Below are 17,954 nucleotides of genomic sequence, written 5' to 3'. Positions count from 1 at the left end.
GTCTTACTTTGTTTTTTACATTGTTCTTTGCCTGCGGGAGCACATGGAACAGTGTGTTACAGGTAAGACTTATGAAATTACGTCACAGCAACATAAATCTAAGGGCATCTAAAATCCTATCATACAGTAACTATGAATTCATTTATCTACCAGGCCCTTTTCAACAAAGTTTAAGCCATTGCAAATTATTTTCAGGCAATGTCCCTTTAATGAAATGAACATCATATTAAGAACACAATATTTCATATGACCACAATAATACTGGGTTTTTGTAGGCTTGTGTAATTGCAAAATAGAGTACACTCCACTGGATATTTCAGTAAATGAAGACGATTGGGTTATTTACAAAATGCAACATTCAGTTATAAATAATTAAAGATCTGAATTATTGAAATCAAGCAACAAGCAGCTGTGGCTCCATTCTTCAGCAACATAAAGGTTTTTCTTTGGCACAAAGAAAAATACATCAGAAATTAAACAGAATATTTTAGTGCCCTGATTATTTTTCCTTTTAAATAAAGACATTGTCTTGCATGCAACTTGCAAATTGGAAATTGTTAACAAAAGCATAGTTACTGATAGAGAGGCAACATTAAGATTATATGTATACCTATCGCCCATGATATTAAATGAACCAGACAAGTCTATCTTTCTAATCAACAAAATCATACCACTCCTATATAATAAAATATGACAAAGAAAGAGCATATTATGACACAGCAACAAGTGTAACAACACAGGGTGTGGTGCCCAGAGAACAATGGAGAAACGTGGCAATGAGGTGCGTAGCAGAAATACTATTTCCTGTTAATGTAATTTCCTGAATTGCAAGTGCATTAAAAAGCTCATAAAACAGAAGTATGGCTTTGGATTTGTGAGTCAACTCAAGGCAATACTACGGTGGCCCCTAAATTACAAACAGCTTGACCTCCACAATCAAAAACCTGCTAAATACAGCTTAAAGGAAATCTCAATCCAGGTTCCTCTGCTATCCAGGAGGGGGCAGTCATTCAGGTATTAGATCAGACAAGGTCTGAGTGGGTATATTGTGAATTTATCACACAAGAGAAGCTCCAGCAGTGCTGATAGGAGTACATAGAAATGAAAAGGAAACATTTTTTTATATTTAAAAGTTTCGCATAGCCTTTTTATTTCACTCTGAGATTCTGTACAGCCACACTCACGCAAATCCTCTTCTGTTGAGTGAGCGCGCACACACACAACCACACACACACACACACACACGCACACACACACTGAAGCATAAACTTGCAGACAACATAGAAGTGCATACATGAGTAACACAACCAGTTATTCGAAGCGCACATAAGGGTGAAAGTTTTTCCATGGATTAAATGCATATAGCTTGACTTTGGAAATGGCCCATCTCATAAACCATTTCATGCTATAGTTGATATGCATAGAAAAATCACAATTAAAATATTAAAGCTTTCATTAGACATCTAAAATCAACATCATATGCCAATTTTAGAAATGACTTGTACATTTTTTTTATAAGATAAATGTGTATCTTATTTTTGAAAATGACAATAAAAACACCTGCCTTAGTATTTTTTTATTTTTTAAATCATTTCACAGCAAACTCTCTCAACGCTACTGAGGCAAAAGTACCAGTTTAGGGTCCTGGATGCCTTCATGATATTATATCTTAAATTAGATAATTATTAAGAGACCGTTGAAACATAACCCAGTCATTCAAGAGTTCATTAAGGACATGCATAGTTGTTCACATGTAAGCATAATTTACACCGTGGTTTCACTTTTCCACAAACCACTCTTCATTCCAACAGAGCTCTGTGATTGGTCTGTGCCACTCATGTCCTGCTCTAGTTCCAGCACAGAGTTTTTCAGGTTGCCATTTTGGCCAGCGGCCCCCGGCACAGTGGCGGTGTCGCCGTTCAGAGGGTAGGAGCAGCGCTTTGTTTCCGCAGAAGCTGCGACTTTTAAATTGTCTCTGCTGGCACATCGCCTCTGAGCGTTTTGCATGGCCACTCGGCTGGCCATCGATGGCAGCAGGGGGAATGGTTTGCGACTCCCGCTGCTGCCTCCATCGCTTCCCTCCGAGGGGCTCGTAGCTACTGATTCTCCCACTCGCTTCCCGTTTGTCAGCACGCTGGCCTGGTTCTCTGACAGACTGTGGTGAATGCTGCCATTCTCACTTGTGGCTTGTTTGTAAACAGCATGCGATGAACTGAGGTGGTCTAAACCTATGGGCCCTAAAGCTCCAAGACTGCCCCCACCTCCAGCAGCCCTTAGAGCTTTGAGACGATAGTGACCTCTGCCCTCGCCCCGATGATAGTATTGACTACTGCCTTGTTTAGTTCTGCTGCTCGCTTTCCTTCTCTGGGGCTGTCCTGGGGCTGCAGAGTTAATGGTGGGCAGAACATTGTTTGTAGGCTTGGTGATGTTGTCAGTACTGGTGCTAGTGTTGTTGCCCGTAGGAGCACGTGAAGTGCCGTTTGAATTGTCTTGTGTCGCCTGCAGCAGGTTGGTGAGCTTGCAAGGCCCTGGGCCCACGCTGCTGATCCCACTTGGTGTGGATGACGACCTAGCTGATGAGGAATTATGAGAGTCACCAGGTGGATGGCAGTTGATAAAAAGCTGGGATCCCTGTTCAGAGGTCTGGACCCCACTCCCAGTAGTGCAGGTATGGGTGTAGGTAGACATGGGATGAGGGCGTTGATAGCCTGGGCAACAAGCCAGCCAAGAGGTCTGGACATCTTGTCGCCGGAAGCAGTGGTGCACCACCAGAAAACCCCCCAAAACTGTTGCGACTATCCCATAGAGACAGCTAAACAACAAGCTAGTGTGACCTGTAAGCCACACTGCCATGGCTGCACAACACCACAGAGCCACAAACAGGAAGTGGGTGGCCACCAGCACAGAGAACTGTGTCTTGAGCGAATACTGATCCTCTGGAGACATAACAGGGTGTACAGGTCCAGTCACTGAGTCTGTGGAGAGCAGGCTGGTACTTCCTGCGAGCGCAGGATGGCTCTCGGTCACAGGAGAAGACAGAGTGGTTCCTGTGCATTCTTTGGCCCCACGGCGCCTCAAGCGAAAAACAGTGCACAGGAAATAGATCCAGGTCACCAACACCACCAGGCCAGCGGGGACAAAGAAAGACCCCAGGCTGGAACGCCGGACCAGCCAGCAGCTGCAAGAGGCAGAAAAGATTGCAGGAGAGTCAGCACAAAACAAGGACATCTTTGTGTGTCATTCGCTTCAGCAGCAATCCAAACAACACAAAGTCAAGGGCCAAATGGCTCAAGGATAAAAAGAGAGGCACTTACTAAGGGCTGTTGTCTCCATAGTCGTTAACATTGACAGCTGCTGTGATCCCACAAATGATGAGAGGAACACCATCAGCTATCAAATAGAACCTTGAATAACAGAGAGACACATATCAAACTCATGCGATAAAAAGCGATTCTTGTGCATGTTTGACCTTCGGCTGCCATGATCTTTTTTCTTTTCCTTTTGGTGTTTTAATGTATTCCTGGCTCTCTATCATGTGCAGGGCTTTATGATCTTTGGCTGTCTTAGTAGGCACAGTGTTACATGGGTCAGCACAGACACCAGAATCTATGTTCTCATCTAATGTGGCTGAATAGGCAACAAATGGTGGCTGGAGGTCAGAGGCACAGTGTAGTATGAGCACAACCTCTAGATCACAGGAACAGAAAAGCAGGAAGAGAAGAAAATCGGGAATACTGGATATGATAGATATGCTCAGATTCATGACAACTCCCACTCATTCTCTTATGGTGGTCTCATGCCCCTTTCCCCCCTCCCCCTCCCCTTAGCCATTGGGCACAATAACCACCTTTGATCGTGCACACTTTGGGTGGTCACACACAAGAATTACAGCATCTGCCCAAAATATAAACCTTATTGACAACAAACAATAATCTCACAGTAAAGGAAGTGGGTGAAGGTGAGTTGAATCTTGTTCACTGACCTGAGCATAGGTCGTTGCGTAGGCGGAACAGGAGATTCTCCATCTGGTTGCCGAGGCATTCTCCACACAGCCTCTTTGTAAATCACCCTGGCGCTGACTCCAATCCACAGCAGGGTTGACAGCGAGGAGTAATGCAAGGCAATGCCAACCTGTCATGTAATGTTGTCAGATCAGACATCAATCTTAAATTCCTCTAAAAAAATGCAATACTTGAAATTCAAAACTTACTGCTTGGCAAACGACTGGATAGCTTGTTAAGCTTATGCCGCCTGCGTATATCGCTGTTGTCATTGCAATGTGGAAGCAGGTATTCAGCAATGTGTGCCAACTTTTTCTTGATATGCATATTGAACTATGGGAGAAGAGTAAGCTAATTAGATAATGAAGCAAAAAATAAATAAATAGTAGCGAGAAATTGCAAATACACTACAGTACCTGTGGTGCAGTATGTGTGTAATGATGATAGTAAAGAGGCAAAGGAGCAGAACTGCAGTGCAGGCATAGACCACTGGATGGAGCACCCTCACAGTCAGTGGGGAGCTAGGGAAGTCAGGTACCTCCTAGAAACCACAGAAGTCAAGTTAACTCTCATTTAGCCACGGTGATCTTGGATGAATCATTACATTTTTGAGCCTACCTGCAGAACGGCATAGTTGCTAAGCAGAGAGCAGCGCATGGTGGAGGTGTTGCTGTCACTGCGGACCAACTGGCAGCCCTCCTGACTCCAGCTTCCCTGCTTCTCCGGTCCCTTAAGGCTCCAATGGGCTGCCACGGCATCGGTACCAGGAGACAAGTGGCGGAGTGACACCCAGATGGGGTCTGAATTGTTCTGCATGCTGCAACCATCTGTCACAGAATGAAATTAATAAATAACTAAAAACCTACTGTTTACTGAATAGAATACCCAATGCATTCTACTTTCCACCTGGTTGTTTTTGTAAAAACAATTACATAAACTGGGGTATAAGTGCAAAAAAATGGATTGAAGGCTTTGTTTATATTTCATGATTGGTCGCTACAATTTGCAAAATGACTCTTGGCAAAGAGAGAGAAAAACCTGCCAAGGCAAAAACAAGCAACGAACAAAGAACAGTCCCAAGGTTTTTCTGGTGCAGTGGTTCAGACAAAGAAGCCTTTCATTATACTGAGTTTCACACAGTATCGGATCTGTAAAAATTATACCCGGGTTACGTTTGGTGAAGAAAGCAACTGTCCCATTTGACTGCAAGGGATTTTTCATATTTAATTAATTCAAATAAGCGCAAAGTGGTTCGTTCTTTGTTCATCCTGAAGCATAATTATGATGTTTGTAGCTGTCACAGAGCAGAAGAATTACACTAATGTGTTTTATTATGATGCCTAAGCATACAGAGCATCCAAACACCCATGATTTTAACTTTAAAACATTAACTTTAAATATGCATAAATAAATAAATAAATAAATAAATAAATAAAAGGAGTCTCTTTAATATACTAAAGGTTTCCTTACCTAGGCCTACAAAGACTACAGGGCTGTTGACAGTGCGTCTGCGGGAGTGTTCAGTAGTGGTGCTCGAGTTCCCAGTCAAAGGAAAAAAGCTGCCTGTTCGAAAGGCTACAAACTGCAGTTTACAGTCTGCTGCAGCATCCGAAGCAAACAGATTAGCTGGAAGAGTCACCGAGGCCAAGGCTACAGAATTCTGGAGAATTAAAAAAGGTGTAAGTCACACAAGAAGCCAAACTGCAAATGTTGATTGTATCAAAATCCTTCATTAAACCTAAACTGTCCGTGTCTATATGATGTGGTTATTAATGAAGTAGACAGAACAGGCGGATGCAAGAAGGCATACATAAGCCTCACCTTTAGGAAAAAATTGTTGAGAGAGGTGTTATGGGCACCAGTGCTACAGTGGACGCGAAGCTGCTGTTCATGGCCAGACTCTGACGTTTCCATTCCCAGGTTGCCCACTGACACCTCACGCTGCTGATGCGCAGTACAAGTTATCCCAGTGAAGTGGGCAGGTTGAATTAGATGGGCTTCCATCACAATGTTCTTAGACATCTGTAAACATGAAGTCACCCAGGCAAGGTAAACACCCTGACACTTTCATTTAAACATTACTATGGGTTTTGTTGCATTACACAGACAATTTCACACAGAAATATGATTAAAGACATGCACCGCTCTTCTAAATCACACACACATGCATTTCCTACTGCATGAATGAACTATAGAAAGATTTCACAGGTTTCACAGCAAGCATGCTCTGTTGAAAATCACATGATAAATATATAAAAAACAGTTAATAGTTCCCACCATGGAAAATTCTTTAGCATTACTGTGTAGCTGAGACCAAGCCAATGTCTCAAGGGAGTTGACTATAGAACTACAGGCTCTCTTCTCTCTCTGGGCCAGAGCGAGAATCTGTTCATCCACCTGCATCAGGTTACTGCCCATCTCCACCATCACCGCCAACAACTGGAGCACAGGGAAATTTAAAAGGAGATTTAATAAGGAACTCTAGAGAATATATTACTACATTTACTTAAAGTGCCCTCACCTCTTTTATCTGTGTCACATATTCCATAAACTTCTCCATAATTTGCGCCATGTACAGTACATCGACCGAGTCAGTAAAACCAGCAGCCTCCAGGGTGTATGTGCGAACTTGATGTGCCACTGTGACAACATTGGATGCATTGATGGGCCTCTGAAAAGCAAGAGCGGAAATATGGTGAGGACATAAGGAGTCACGTCATGCTGCGAATGTTTATTGAACCAACATACTACGGCGGTGACAGCGCTGCGACTGACCAGGATGAAGGTATGCAAGACACGTGTGATGCCGTTGGTGTAGTGACAGTTTGAGTAGTCACCATCCTCCCATTTTCCAGTACGGTCACAATAGCGAGAGGCTTTTTTCTGCTCCATGCCCCCCTCAACAGAAAGGGAAGGGTAACGCAGCTGCAGGCAGTACTGGTGGGAGGTAATTCCTGCCAGAGTTCTTGGCCACCTGTGGATAAATGCCAGAGAATAATGGCAACGCTGAATCTTTTTTTTAATATCGTATGTTCCATATTATAATATACAGGATATATTTAAAGCTTTAACTGACCTGAACTCCCCGCGGTTGTTGACAACTTTATCTTCTGGACAGAAGGAGGCACTGTTCTCCAGTACCACTATCTCAACGGTGAGAGACTTGTTGCCCCTCCCAGTAGAAACCACACACTCCCACTCTCCACTGGCCTCCACATGCACATCGTATAGAATAAGCTCACTGGATAAAGATGATAGCGACAGCTCATTATAACACATCGTTAACACATAGTATTGTAACTAATAAAGCCTCTCCCTTTTTTTTTTTTTACTCAGGACTGTCTTTGCACTAAAACGAAAACAACTCATCTGATCTACTACTACTCTGTCTGCGTTGCTCTATTTACCACACCTGGTGATAAAGGTGCAGTCATGCACGACACTGCTCTCCAGCTGGACACCCATTTCTGGATCAGTGGTCACTGGCTGACCATTGTGACGCCAGTGTAAAGTGGTCATCTTGTCCACCAAGGCAGCAGCGCAGTGGAAGGGCAGCCGATCGCCTTTGAAGACCACCTGACGCTGAGACGGCAGCAGTGACATGGTGTGCAGCTCCAGAGGACCATCTGAGCAACACGGTGGGAAAAGATGCAGATGTGAAGGTTACACATCGCTCGGAACTGCTTGTGCTGCTCTCTCATTACCAAGCCTCAGCTACATTTTTCCACAGAAGCTATTATGAGTCTGCCGTTCTAGAGCAGACTGGATGCAGACTGCAGCAATTGGTAAATTCAACCCACAGGATTAGCTGTCAACACAACTCACTGAGCCTTTTGGAAATATGTCCCCCGCAGAGCAGCGGGGATTGATTTTGTTCAACCCTTTTTTGGTCGGTTAATCCTTGAAATAGCTGAGATGAGCTTGAACTTCATAATGAGTGAACTGTTGCTATCATTCACAGTGCAACATTCTCTGAAATAAAGTGGTGAACCGCCTCATTCATATGCCTCACTGCTGCCAGGCTCTTACCACAGCTCAGATGGCCTTCCCTTAGTCCACGCAGGGGCTTTCCCCTCAGGCTCATGGGGTAGGCACACAGGGTTTCTTCCCCTAGCCGTGCTGGACTGCCGCGAAAGAAGTTCGGGACCCATTGCAGCTCGCAGTCACATGTTAGGTAGTCTGAGTTGAAGTTCCTGAAGAGAGAACCAATGTATTGTAAATAGTACTAACAGACCATCAAAGAACTTTGTGCTCCAATTTTGATGAGTTAAATTCTAACATTATTCTAATACTATTTAATTTGAATGTTAGCACTAATTAGCACGTATCCATATCTGTGTTTTGCACTTTGCTTGCTAAGCTAGCAAGTTCACTCTCTTCTCCTAATATGGTCCATTTTGACTCCACAAACACAAGATGACAAAATAACAAACACACGGGTTAAAAACAGCCACTTCACAAATATCTCATGCCCATGTCCATCTTTTATATACAGTCTGTGGTTCAGTTTTGAAATGTTTGTAGATAAACTTCAATGTTTCTTTACGGTAGCATAAATGATATGCTTTCAGTTTTTTTAAAAAAAAAAGCATGCACAGTATAGACAAAAATATCCAAATTAAAATAAATACATGTCAAATAAATCCTCTTTGATTATTTGAGCTTTGACACAGGCTTCACTGTGAAACACGGTTGGCATACACACGGGAAAATAAATATTAATTGAAAATAAATGTTATCTTTGTCTAGGATGTCCAAAAATATTTTGTTAAACTATGGACTGGTATGCCGTGAGGGTAACCTCGGGGGAACGAAAGGCCGACAGAGTTTAATACTCACACTAGCTTGAGGGACGGCAACTCTTCAAACACCCCTGGATTCATGGTTGATATGATGTTGCCAGAGAGGTTCCTAACAGAACACAAATTAGATATGAACAGTGTAACTTCATAGCTTTGCTGTAACTCATAGAGGACTTTTTTTAATCGAATCAATTCATCTGCCTCTTACAGTTTAGTAAGATTGGTCAGCCCCTGGAACATGTCTGCAGTCAGGCAGCCAATGCGGTTGTTGGAAAGGTCACTAAAAGTGTAAAAGACAAAAGAATGTGGTCAGTTATTTTCAAATTAAGAGGCCTTTTCTCAATCACTCAGCACCAGATTGTGGTGTCTTGACTCTTTCAGTGGCCGCATTGCTTTACTGATGTGAAATGTCATTTGTCTAAGAAACATATGCAATAACTTGTATAGGATCTCCTTTCATGTCTTTAAAAATTAAGTAGCTGTATTCAACTGTAGTCAGAACATTATATATTTTAATATTTGGGAAGTTAAAGAAGGGTTCCAACAGTTCTGGCTACTTCTCCTTATCAGGACACAAAGGGACCCAAGTACGAGTTTATCATCATTGGGGTAAAAGCAGGGCCCCAGTTCTGCTGTCCACCTCTGAGTGTGATGTATATCTGCAGTCAGAGAGGGATCTGCTCTGTTGTACCTCTGACACTACCCAGCAGAGAGCTGTCCAGAGCATGTGTTTATCTCTATCTGTTTGTTTTGAGAAGCCCCAGACCTTGCAGGGAAAACACAAGAAGGGGGAGGAGGGAAAGGGAGTCATGCGGCGCTGCGCCGAGGAGCCTCTTTGGACCCACGCTGCAACCAGACCTCGGTGTCCAAAAACACAATGAGTGAGCAGCAAGCAGCCTCAAACAGCCGCCTTGTCACATTCAATTGCGTGTGAGGAGCCCTGAGGTTTGAAGCGGGGCTCACAGATGACATCCCAGTGTCCCCTCTGCAGAAACATTTAGGAAAGGAAGCTTTTATGGTGACAATAACACCATGAACCTGATATGACATATGACATCTGTGAGCTTCCAAAAAAATATATATGTGGGTTTTCTCCTGACTACTGCCAATCTGGGCAACAAACTAACCTCCGTCCATCTTATGCTAAACCTTAGGATTAAACTCTCTGTGTTTATTGAGTTGTGAACCCGAGTGAAATGTGGGTCATCTTAATATCTACTTACAGTTTCCGAAGCTCAGAGAGGCTTTGGAAGGCTCCAGGCATGATGGTGCTGATTAAGTTGTGCTTGAGGTCCCTGGGGGAAAGAGAAAATGTTAGGTGCACGCAAGGACTATACTGACACATTAACAAGAGGACTGCAAACTTTCATTTTTGTATTCTCACTGAGAGTTGCAATGTTTAGATTGGTACTGCAATCATATATTTGTAATCAATATGTAGCTGGAGCTAATTCACTGAGCTTAGCATAAACTTGGATCAAGGGAAGCAGCTAACCCGGTATGTCATTGTAATAAAATGAGTCCTCAAGGGGCACAAAGTTGTAAGGCTCTAGCTTGATTAATTAACCCTTTCAGAGAAGAAAGTTTAAAAATAACAGCAGCATTTTAAGGGATTTTGTGTAGTAATAGTCACAAGCATGGTATCACCATTTACCATTGAAAGAAGACGCTGTTAGGTTTAAATGAATGGGACACTAAGTTCTGTTATTTATTTATTTATTTATTCTTTTTTTCCCAAAACTGTCCTTCCCGCAATAAGCTTTACCCAATTCAAACCATAAATAATAATTTTCTTTGAAGATTTAATTTCATACTATCTGCTGCACTTCTCCACCCTGTTCCACTTCTACACCCACACTCCAGTCTTAAAGACTTTAGCTAGATACTCCCATCTACATCAGCTGCTGTAGATTAGATTTTGAACCTTTTTTTTGGCCAGGTGAGAATAGCAAGGCTAAATGAGGTCGGGAGACGGATGGTTATGAACAGCACATGTTATCCACGTTCCTATAGCATGAAATAGTTCTGCTCTCATCAGAGCAGTCGCAGAGTCAGATTTCCTTACAGGAGCATCAGTGCAGCAGCTGCGTTTTTCTCGATTTCTCTTTTTAACAAAGACTTCGATGTTATGTTAGACCTCAGAGGACCTTTTGGTCCTTTTTGTTTTCCACAAAACATTATCTTCCACGGCGGTTGTCAACCACGCTGCTTCACATCACCTCAGGCGTCTCTTAACCACTGTTTTGTCTGCTTTCCAAGAGATGAACTTTTCTGGGTAAGCTACGGCGGGAAAATTGTTGTAGAAAATGCTTCGAGCAAAGAAATTACACTGCGGTGTGGCTGAGACATGCTCAAAAAGATCAGGGGGTTTTGCTATTGGTCCTTCTAAGCCATCACTCATATTTAGATTCGAAACAGGGGACTGGTTGAAACGATGGAGCAAAAAAAAAAAAAAACTGGCCCCAGACCAACAGGCTAAAGTTTGCTCGGTTCAGATCTTTGAGTTTGTGCCAGCTTGTCAGTCAGAACATTTGCAACAATTTCACAGCTTTTTAAAAATCGGAGATATTTCCACCTCTGTGATTCTAAATAAGCAGTAAAAAAAAAGCATATCACCAATCAAATCAAAGAGCAATCTGGGTGTTTGACAGAGAACAGCTACACTTTTCAGTATCTGTGTGTGTGTTTGTGTGTGTCTCCGGACTATATTGTGAGTCTGTCACAATATAAAATAGCAATCTTTGTGGTACTGCGTCTCACTCTGAATATACATGTGTTTCTGGGGGACATTAGCTTTATAGAATTTGTTGACCCAGGCAGGGGAAGAACAATACTGCTGTTTCCAGTCTGTGTGTCACGGGGCTCATTAGTGCAGCGATGAAAGACGCGGCACTGCCCACTACTTCCTCTCCCTGAGATCTGTCTCGCTCCCTCCCTGTCTGTCCCTTTGACACACACATGCTCCACGTGCGCACAGCCACACACTTTGCTGTGTTACCAAACGTGCTCTTACAGCTGGATTAAAATGCTAACACAAAAGTGCCACAGAGTCGCTGTAAGCTGGGATTCAGTTGCTAGATAGAAGTGTCAGTTTCAAGGCTTGTCTTTAAATGTTTGTTTTTGTCACCTCCTTCTTGCAGATGGAGGTAATGTTTACTATAACACTGCTCATATGATCTACACAACACATTTATTATTAAGACAGTGCATTATTTCTTTTCCTTTATATTGTAAAAATCTCCTGCTTAAATCTCCTCAGATCAGCAAACTAAAGATCTCGAGAAAAATATAATGGCTAATTTTAATTAGCTTCTTAATAAATGTAATGTACTGCACAGAACAACTAAATTAACTCATTTCTTCTGGTGTGTTATCTTCTGTTATATTGTCTGGTGGAAAAAAACACCTAAAAAAAATCAAAAATCAACAGATGATACTAGAATGACACAAACATGACATAAATCCAAATAGACTTACACAAGTACACAAACATGTTAGCCGTGCTGTTCTCACAGGACATTAGACTGAGTTCAAATTTGTGCCTGGATACCAAACCAAACCAAAGAAGCGTTTGTTGATTTTTGGAGGAGGCCACTTCCTTCTGTCCCTGCAACATGTGCTATTAAAGGTGAGCCGGTCGCTGCAGTGCACTGATATGTAAATATTTGGGTGCTGTTTTTGATAGGTAGTTAAATTTCGATTCGAACACAGATGCTATATGTGGGAAAGTTATGAAATTGACCCTTGTGAAAATAATTTAGTTCTCCTTTATCAAGTCAGTACTTTTATTTTCTCTGATTTGCTGGTTTGGAAGTCTTAAATCTTAAACACAGGAGCAAAATGTATCATTCAAGCGAATGAATGAAGCCAGAACTATATAGTGACTGTGCCAATGTGGATTTCATGTTTCTCAAGAGGAATCTTATCCCAACTGCATCAAGCCAATGTGCATTTCCTGTCTGGCTCAAGGCTCTGACCTGATTATTAACACACCGCTGCCTCTGATCCCTTCTCTTATCACCAGGCTGGTAAACGTGAAGGAAAACAGGAACTGAAGCACTGTCCAAGCACTTCGCCGGCACAATCCCAGCTGAATGTCTGGAGCCGCCTCTTACCACTGGCTCACAGTGTCCGATTTGTTTCCAGCGCTATTTAAAACCTTCAGTACAGTAGATTGAAAATAGAGTAGCAGGCTTCACACTCAGGCGATGACTTGTGTGCGTGCCCTCTGGAGTAGCCAGCGCCCCATCTTACAGCAGCTTCACAGCTCAGTGACCTCGACACTGATGAAAACAGCTGTCACCAAGGAAGAGGATAACAGCAGAGACAATGAATGCTTCAAAGCCTCATGTTTGCAGACCATGAAAATATCAACAATTTTAACGTCTAAAGTTTAAATTGTAGCTATTATTTTAGTTTTTCAACATCCTCCTCAGGAGCAGCATCTATTTCTTCCAAAAGCTCGATGAGCTGATTGATGGCGACACATTGTTACAGTCACTACGACCTTTCTTTTTGAGTTATGCTTTGTAACCTTCTGAGTGCAGTGCTTCATCCCCTACGCTACATGTGGCGCGTATGATTAGACGGTGACAAACTCAAGCTCGCTCCCAAATCCAAAAGGGGCCATTGTCTGCCGCCGCTGGGCCTAACACCAGAGGCAGCCATTAAGAATGCCCCCCCCCAAAAACTCCTCCTGATCAATGGGACTGGTCCTCTGCCATTCTGAAGAGTCATTGCTCTGTTGGATACAGGGGATGAGCGCCTGGGCCCCATGCAGACTGGAGAGGAGCGATGTGCTTGTAGGGCAGCGAGAGGGTAATAATGAAGACATGGTCTGTAAAGCGCTCCAGACATGGAGTGCTCCATTATCAGGAGCACAGCAGCAGCAACTGGAGTGCTGACATTGTTTAGGCTCCAGCCCTGGAGGGAGCTGGGAAAATGACGGAAGCCGGGGGAATGGCCACTCATTATCACCAGACTGGAATTAAGAATTTCCTGTTGCTGGAGTTTTTTTTTAAAGTTTTTTTTTAATGGAAAGTCAGTGGGTTGCGGCGTGATTTCTATACTTTAATTGCAGTTTTCTCTGTATACGACTCAATAAAGGAAAAAAGACAGAAACAAACATGTCTGAAGGTATGATGGAAAAAAAGCGAGGGGGTGTTAACTGCCACCTTGGTTCCTGAAAGAGGTCAGCGGAGACCATTTTTGTGCCGCGTGTCATTTCCTGTCTGGTTGGCGGGTCTAGCAGAGGCCTTTGCTCGTTTATTTTTACAGTTTCCTTTCTCTCTCTCTCTCTTTTTTTTTAACTAGGTAGTTTTCCTTTGTCGGGAGGGGCAGGTGGGTTAAAGGATTCAGTAATAAGAAGAAAAATACGGCCCTGCGTATGGTCCCTGTACACCCCACCCCCCTACTCCACAACACACTTGCTCACAATGGGGCTCTGTAACTACCGACCCCAACGTGCTCTTGCTTTCCCCCTAAAACAGGAAACCAGGATCTGCTGAGCTCTTGTTTTTCTACTAATTTCCTGCTTTGCTGCCCCGTCCCTAGATTATTTATTTAATTTTTTTCTGGTTCCTCTCAGATTGGATATACCTGATCAGCTATTTGCCATCTGGAAAGCATTTATTCTAGCACAGCCAAGAAACCTTACACACATAATACACATTTTCTATGATTTTCTGTCAGTAGCGCTGCTGCAGGACACATGTTTAAAATATTTCCTTGCAATTTCGGACAACAAGCATCAGGACCGTACTATGGTTCAAAAACACGAGGCCCGCAGCTCTGCCCATGACTGACCATAACATAAACCGTGGGTCCAACTGCACTGTTGTTAGTGGGATGTGCAGAAATAGCAACACACTTTTATTTGAAGTGTAAAATTTCCTAGCTTGGTTATATGTTCCTATAATCTGCAGCAAGAAGAGATGAAGATTATTCTGCCAAGGAAAACTCTGAAACCACGGATCGTGATTGACTCCAGGTCTGGCTTTAGGAGCGGCATAGAGAAGAGTGCCGTGCCCATTTTTGGCAGATTTTCACGAGACCTACCAGAATGCAAATAATCAAAAACAATAAAAGTCAGATCAGATCAGATAGATTTGAACATACAGTGAAAAAAAATGCTAAGAACATTTTATTTTCATTTCATCTGGGTCATTCAGTCTTTATTAGAAAGTTAAGTAAAAATATAGTTGTAACAATTTGCAGCTGAGAAATCAGCAGGGACAAGTGCCTTTTGTTCAGGTTGTCAATGAAAAGAGTGGCTCGTGTCCGCGAGTGAATTTTCAGCCAGTAGGTGGACTGCAGCATGCAGAGAGTGTAAAAGGTGAGGAACAGCAAGAGCCCGAGTGGGCTCGGAGAAGGGAGATGCAAAAATAAAGCAGAAAAGGAAGCTTGGGGGGGGGGGGGGGGAGAAGGTCTAGAGAAAGCTCAAGTTCCTCCTGAGGAAAATGCCCTTGAAACCATATCGAGTTTGCCGAAAGAGTGTGTGAGAGTGAGTTACTGGCATATAAAGCATATGATTTGGTAATGGGCTTATGAGGGGGTTTACTCGCTGTTTCAATAAACTCCCAGAGCCATGACTGGGCTAAGCTTGCAATACAAACACACCCGTTCCTCCAGTTTATCTGAAAGACACATCTGGAGTCTATCAACTCCTGCAGCACCCCCTTTGTGTTTCCACTCTCCACCACGCTTAACCCCTTCCTCACCCACTCCACCCCTTAATGGGTCATGCACTCTCATTAGGTGACTGTTGCCTAACCGGGAGCCACCCGGTGGCATGTGCGGGAAAAATGCACCAAAACAAATGTTCATTTTTCTGTGAAGGGGGAAACAAGACTCCCCTGTGCAATCACAGCAGCTGTCCTTAGCGCTCTCCAGAGTGGGCTGGTACAATCTGAGCCTTTCTTTTAGTCAGGCCAGTCTAGACAGAGGGGCTCCTTGCCATCTCGCCATGCCTACACGTTGGCCACTGTTTTTAAGTGTTACAGTGTGGCACACCTCTTCTTTGTTCCCACTCATCAAGGTAATTTGCTCAGCTTGTGTGGAAATCTCCTGCTAAGGAAAACGGCCTCAGATTTATACAAGACAAACTGCAGGAGTGTGCTTTCTTTCTCACCCTCGCTCCCTCCCTCTCCCTTCTTCATCTACCCTTTCCCTCTCTCTCACCACCATACCATCTTTAGCCATCTTGGCTCCGCGTCCCTCATGTCAGATGGTAAAGTTGTTTAAGTTGGACTCCGTCCTAACCCCTACCGCTCAGAATGGCAGAGGCGATTTCAAGGTTGGTTTCGGAGAGATTTCAGGCAAAGAGTGAATGAATGGTCTGCCTCTGCTTTTGCGGAACAGATACTATCAAGCCAAACATATATGAATTGGCCTAGGCCTGCACATAATCATAACACTATAACTGTGCATGTTTTCTCATGCAGACATTTTTAAGAAACAGTGTTCCAGCCCAAGGTTTAATTTCAGGCTTCCCTTAATTTTGTTGCATTATCAGCATAAATCTCAAGCACCTCCTTATTTTCTACACTTAAACTAAGTTGAGTCTACAAGAAGTGTTTGGTTGTCTTATGTGATGTTTTATGTGCTTACTCCAATGAGTCCAAAGAAGCGCAGTGTTTAAAAGATTCCCACTGTAGAGATCATCTCAGCCTCTCTTGTTGACAAAAACGGTCACGCTGCCAACACCTAGAGCCTCCTAACCACAAGCCTCACTCCTGCCTTTCAGACCTGTCCACTACAAACACCCTGCTGCTCCCTCATCCATCATCATCGTTGCCCTCTGCTCTCCCTCCCTGCTCCCTCTCTCGCTGTAGGGTAACAAGCCTTAGTAATGAGGGCCCCTTGTGCCCTGCCTGCCTGTCCTGTGTCCCATGGTGCAGTGGGGCCCATTTGGAAAGGAGCCAGACTGCCTCGGCCCTCGTTGCTCATTATTCTCATTACATTGCCTCAAATCAGTGCAGGACAGGCTGCTGGGATCTGTCCACAACTCATAAAGGTCCCGGCTCATTAGTGGGGTTGCCAGTGAAAACTTCCATCAGAAAGGGTGTGCATAGCGGTAGAGGTACTCAAAAGGTGCGCAAGTACACGAGCAGAGGTCTGACGGTGTGTATGAAAGTGACTTATTTTGCGCATAGCAACCACCGCCACAGAGGCGAGGCATGATTTAACCAGTGTGTTCATCCAAAGAGCTGGAAAGAAATGAAGTATTCCAAGATCCAAATGTAGCCATTGGATGGCAAGCCTGTTTAAAAGACCTACAAAAACACAGTAGTCTAGTAAGAGGGCAAAAAACAAACAATCCTAAATTGCTCCTCTGCACTTGGGTGGCTTGGCAGGTTATGAAGGCAATAGTGGCTTTGAGGAGGTTTGTCCCAATGAAAGGGCTAACTGTGTAGATTGCTGCACGGCCTTGTCCAGGCCTGGAGGAGGGTGTTCTACTCTGGAGCTGAATTCTCCGTTTAATAACAGCAGATCAGACTGCATTCAGCTCTGAATAGAAGTATGCTGTGAGCGTGTGGAAGTGAGTGTGTGTCTGCTGAGACCTGTTAGACTGGGCCAGAAGAGAGGGTGCCCATACTAGGAAGCACACTCAAGGGTTACTGTATACACTGAAGTCACAGCAGCGATGAGCCAAGAGTGAGAGTGTGTGCGCGAGTGTGTGTGTACCTGTTTAGACATCTTTATGGGGACCAAAAATTGGAATGTTACTATACTTGTGGGGACCAACAGTCACTTATGAGGACAAAAGCGGCTGTCCTTGCGAGACTGAAGACTTTTTGAGACTTAAAATGTGGATTTAGTGTCAGGGTTACAATTAGATTATGGTTAGGTTTAGGCTATGGCTTAGGGTTAGGTATTCATTTTGATTAGTTAGGGTTAGGGTAAGCGGCTAGGGCAGAGGTTTCCAACTCTGGGCCTTAAGGGCCGGTGTCCTGCAAGTTTTAGATGTGTCCTTGATCCAACACAGCCGATTTAAATGTCTAAAGTACCTCCTCAACATGTCCTCCTCAACAGTTCTCAAGCTTGGTAATGAACTAATTATTTGATTCAGCTGTGTTGATCCAGGGTGATATCTAAAACCTCTGGGCTAGTGAAAGCACTATCAATTTGATGTCCTCACTAAGATATCAAA

The 17,954-nt window shown here is 43.5% G+C and overlaps 1 protein-coding gene across 2 annotated transcripts in view; it reads right to left on the bottom strand.

Moving 5' to 3' along the window:
* Window positions 1–185: 185 nt before the first annotated feature.
* Window positions 186–17,954, bottom strand: part of adgra2 (adhesion G protein-coupled receptor A2) — a 39,494-nt gene continuing 21,725 nt past the window's right edge. For both annotated transcript variants that reach the window (XM_004544288.4, XM_076890755.1), the window contains exons 3-19: window positions 10,027–10,098; window positions 9,012–9,083; window positions 8,841–8,912; window positions 8,031–8,194; window positions 7,414–7,627; window positions 7,078–7,242; window positions 6,777–6,975; window positions 6,523–6,672; window positions 6,279–6,440; window positions 5,823–6,023; window positions 5,472–5,661; window positions 4,620–4,828; window positions 4,418–4,542; window positions 4,211–4,334; window positions 3,983–4,131; window positions 3,315–3,404; window positions 186–3,178 (exon numbers count right to left, since the gene is read on the bottom strand). In XM_004544288.4, coding sequence (XP_004544345.1) covers window positions 1,765–3,178; window positions 3,315–3,404; window positions 3,983–4,131; window positions 4,211–4,334; window positions 4,418–4,542; window positions 4,620–4,828; window positions 5,472–5,661; window positions 5,823–6,023; window positions 6,279–6,440; window positions 6,523–6,672; window positions 6,777–6,975; window positions 7,078–7,242; window positions 7,414–7,627; window positions 8,031–8,194; window positions 8,841–8,912; window positions 9,012–9,083; window positions 10,027–10,098 — 3,772 coding nt within the window. In that variant the 3' untranslated portion in view covers window positions 186–1,764. The remainder of the gene's footprint in view (window positions 3,179–3,314; window positions 3,405–3,982; window positions 4,132–4,210; window positions 4,335–4,417; window positions 4,543–4,619; window positions 4,829–5,471; window positions 5,662–5,822; window positions 6,024–6,278; window positions 6,441–6,522; window positions 6,673–6,776; window positions 6,976–7,077; window positions 7,243–7,413; window positions 7,628–8,030; window positions 8,195–8,840; window positions 8,913–9,011; window positions 9,084–10,026; window positions 10,099–17,954) is intronic.

Source organism: Maylandia zebra, linkage group LG12, assembly GCF_041146795.1.
Source record: "Maylandia zebra isolate NMK-2024a linkage group LG12, Mzebra_GT3a, whole genome shotgun sequence".
In the NCBI taxonomy this organism is placed as follows: Eukaryota; Metazoa; Chordata; class Actinopteri; order Cichliformes; family Cichlidae; genus Maylandia; species Maylandia zebra.
This window is presented reverse-complemented; position numbering and strand designations above follow the sequence as displayed.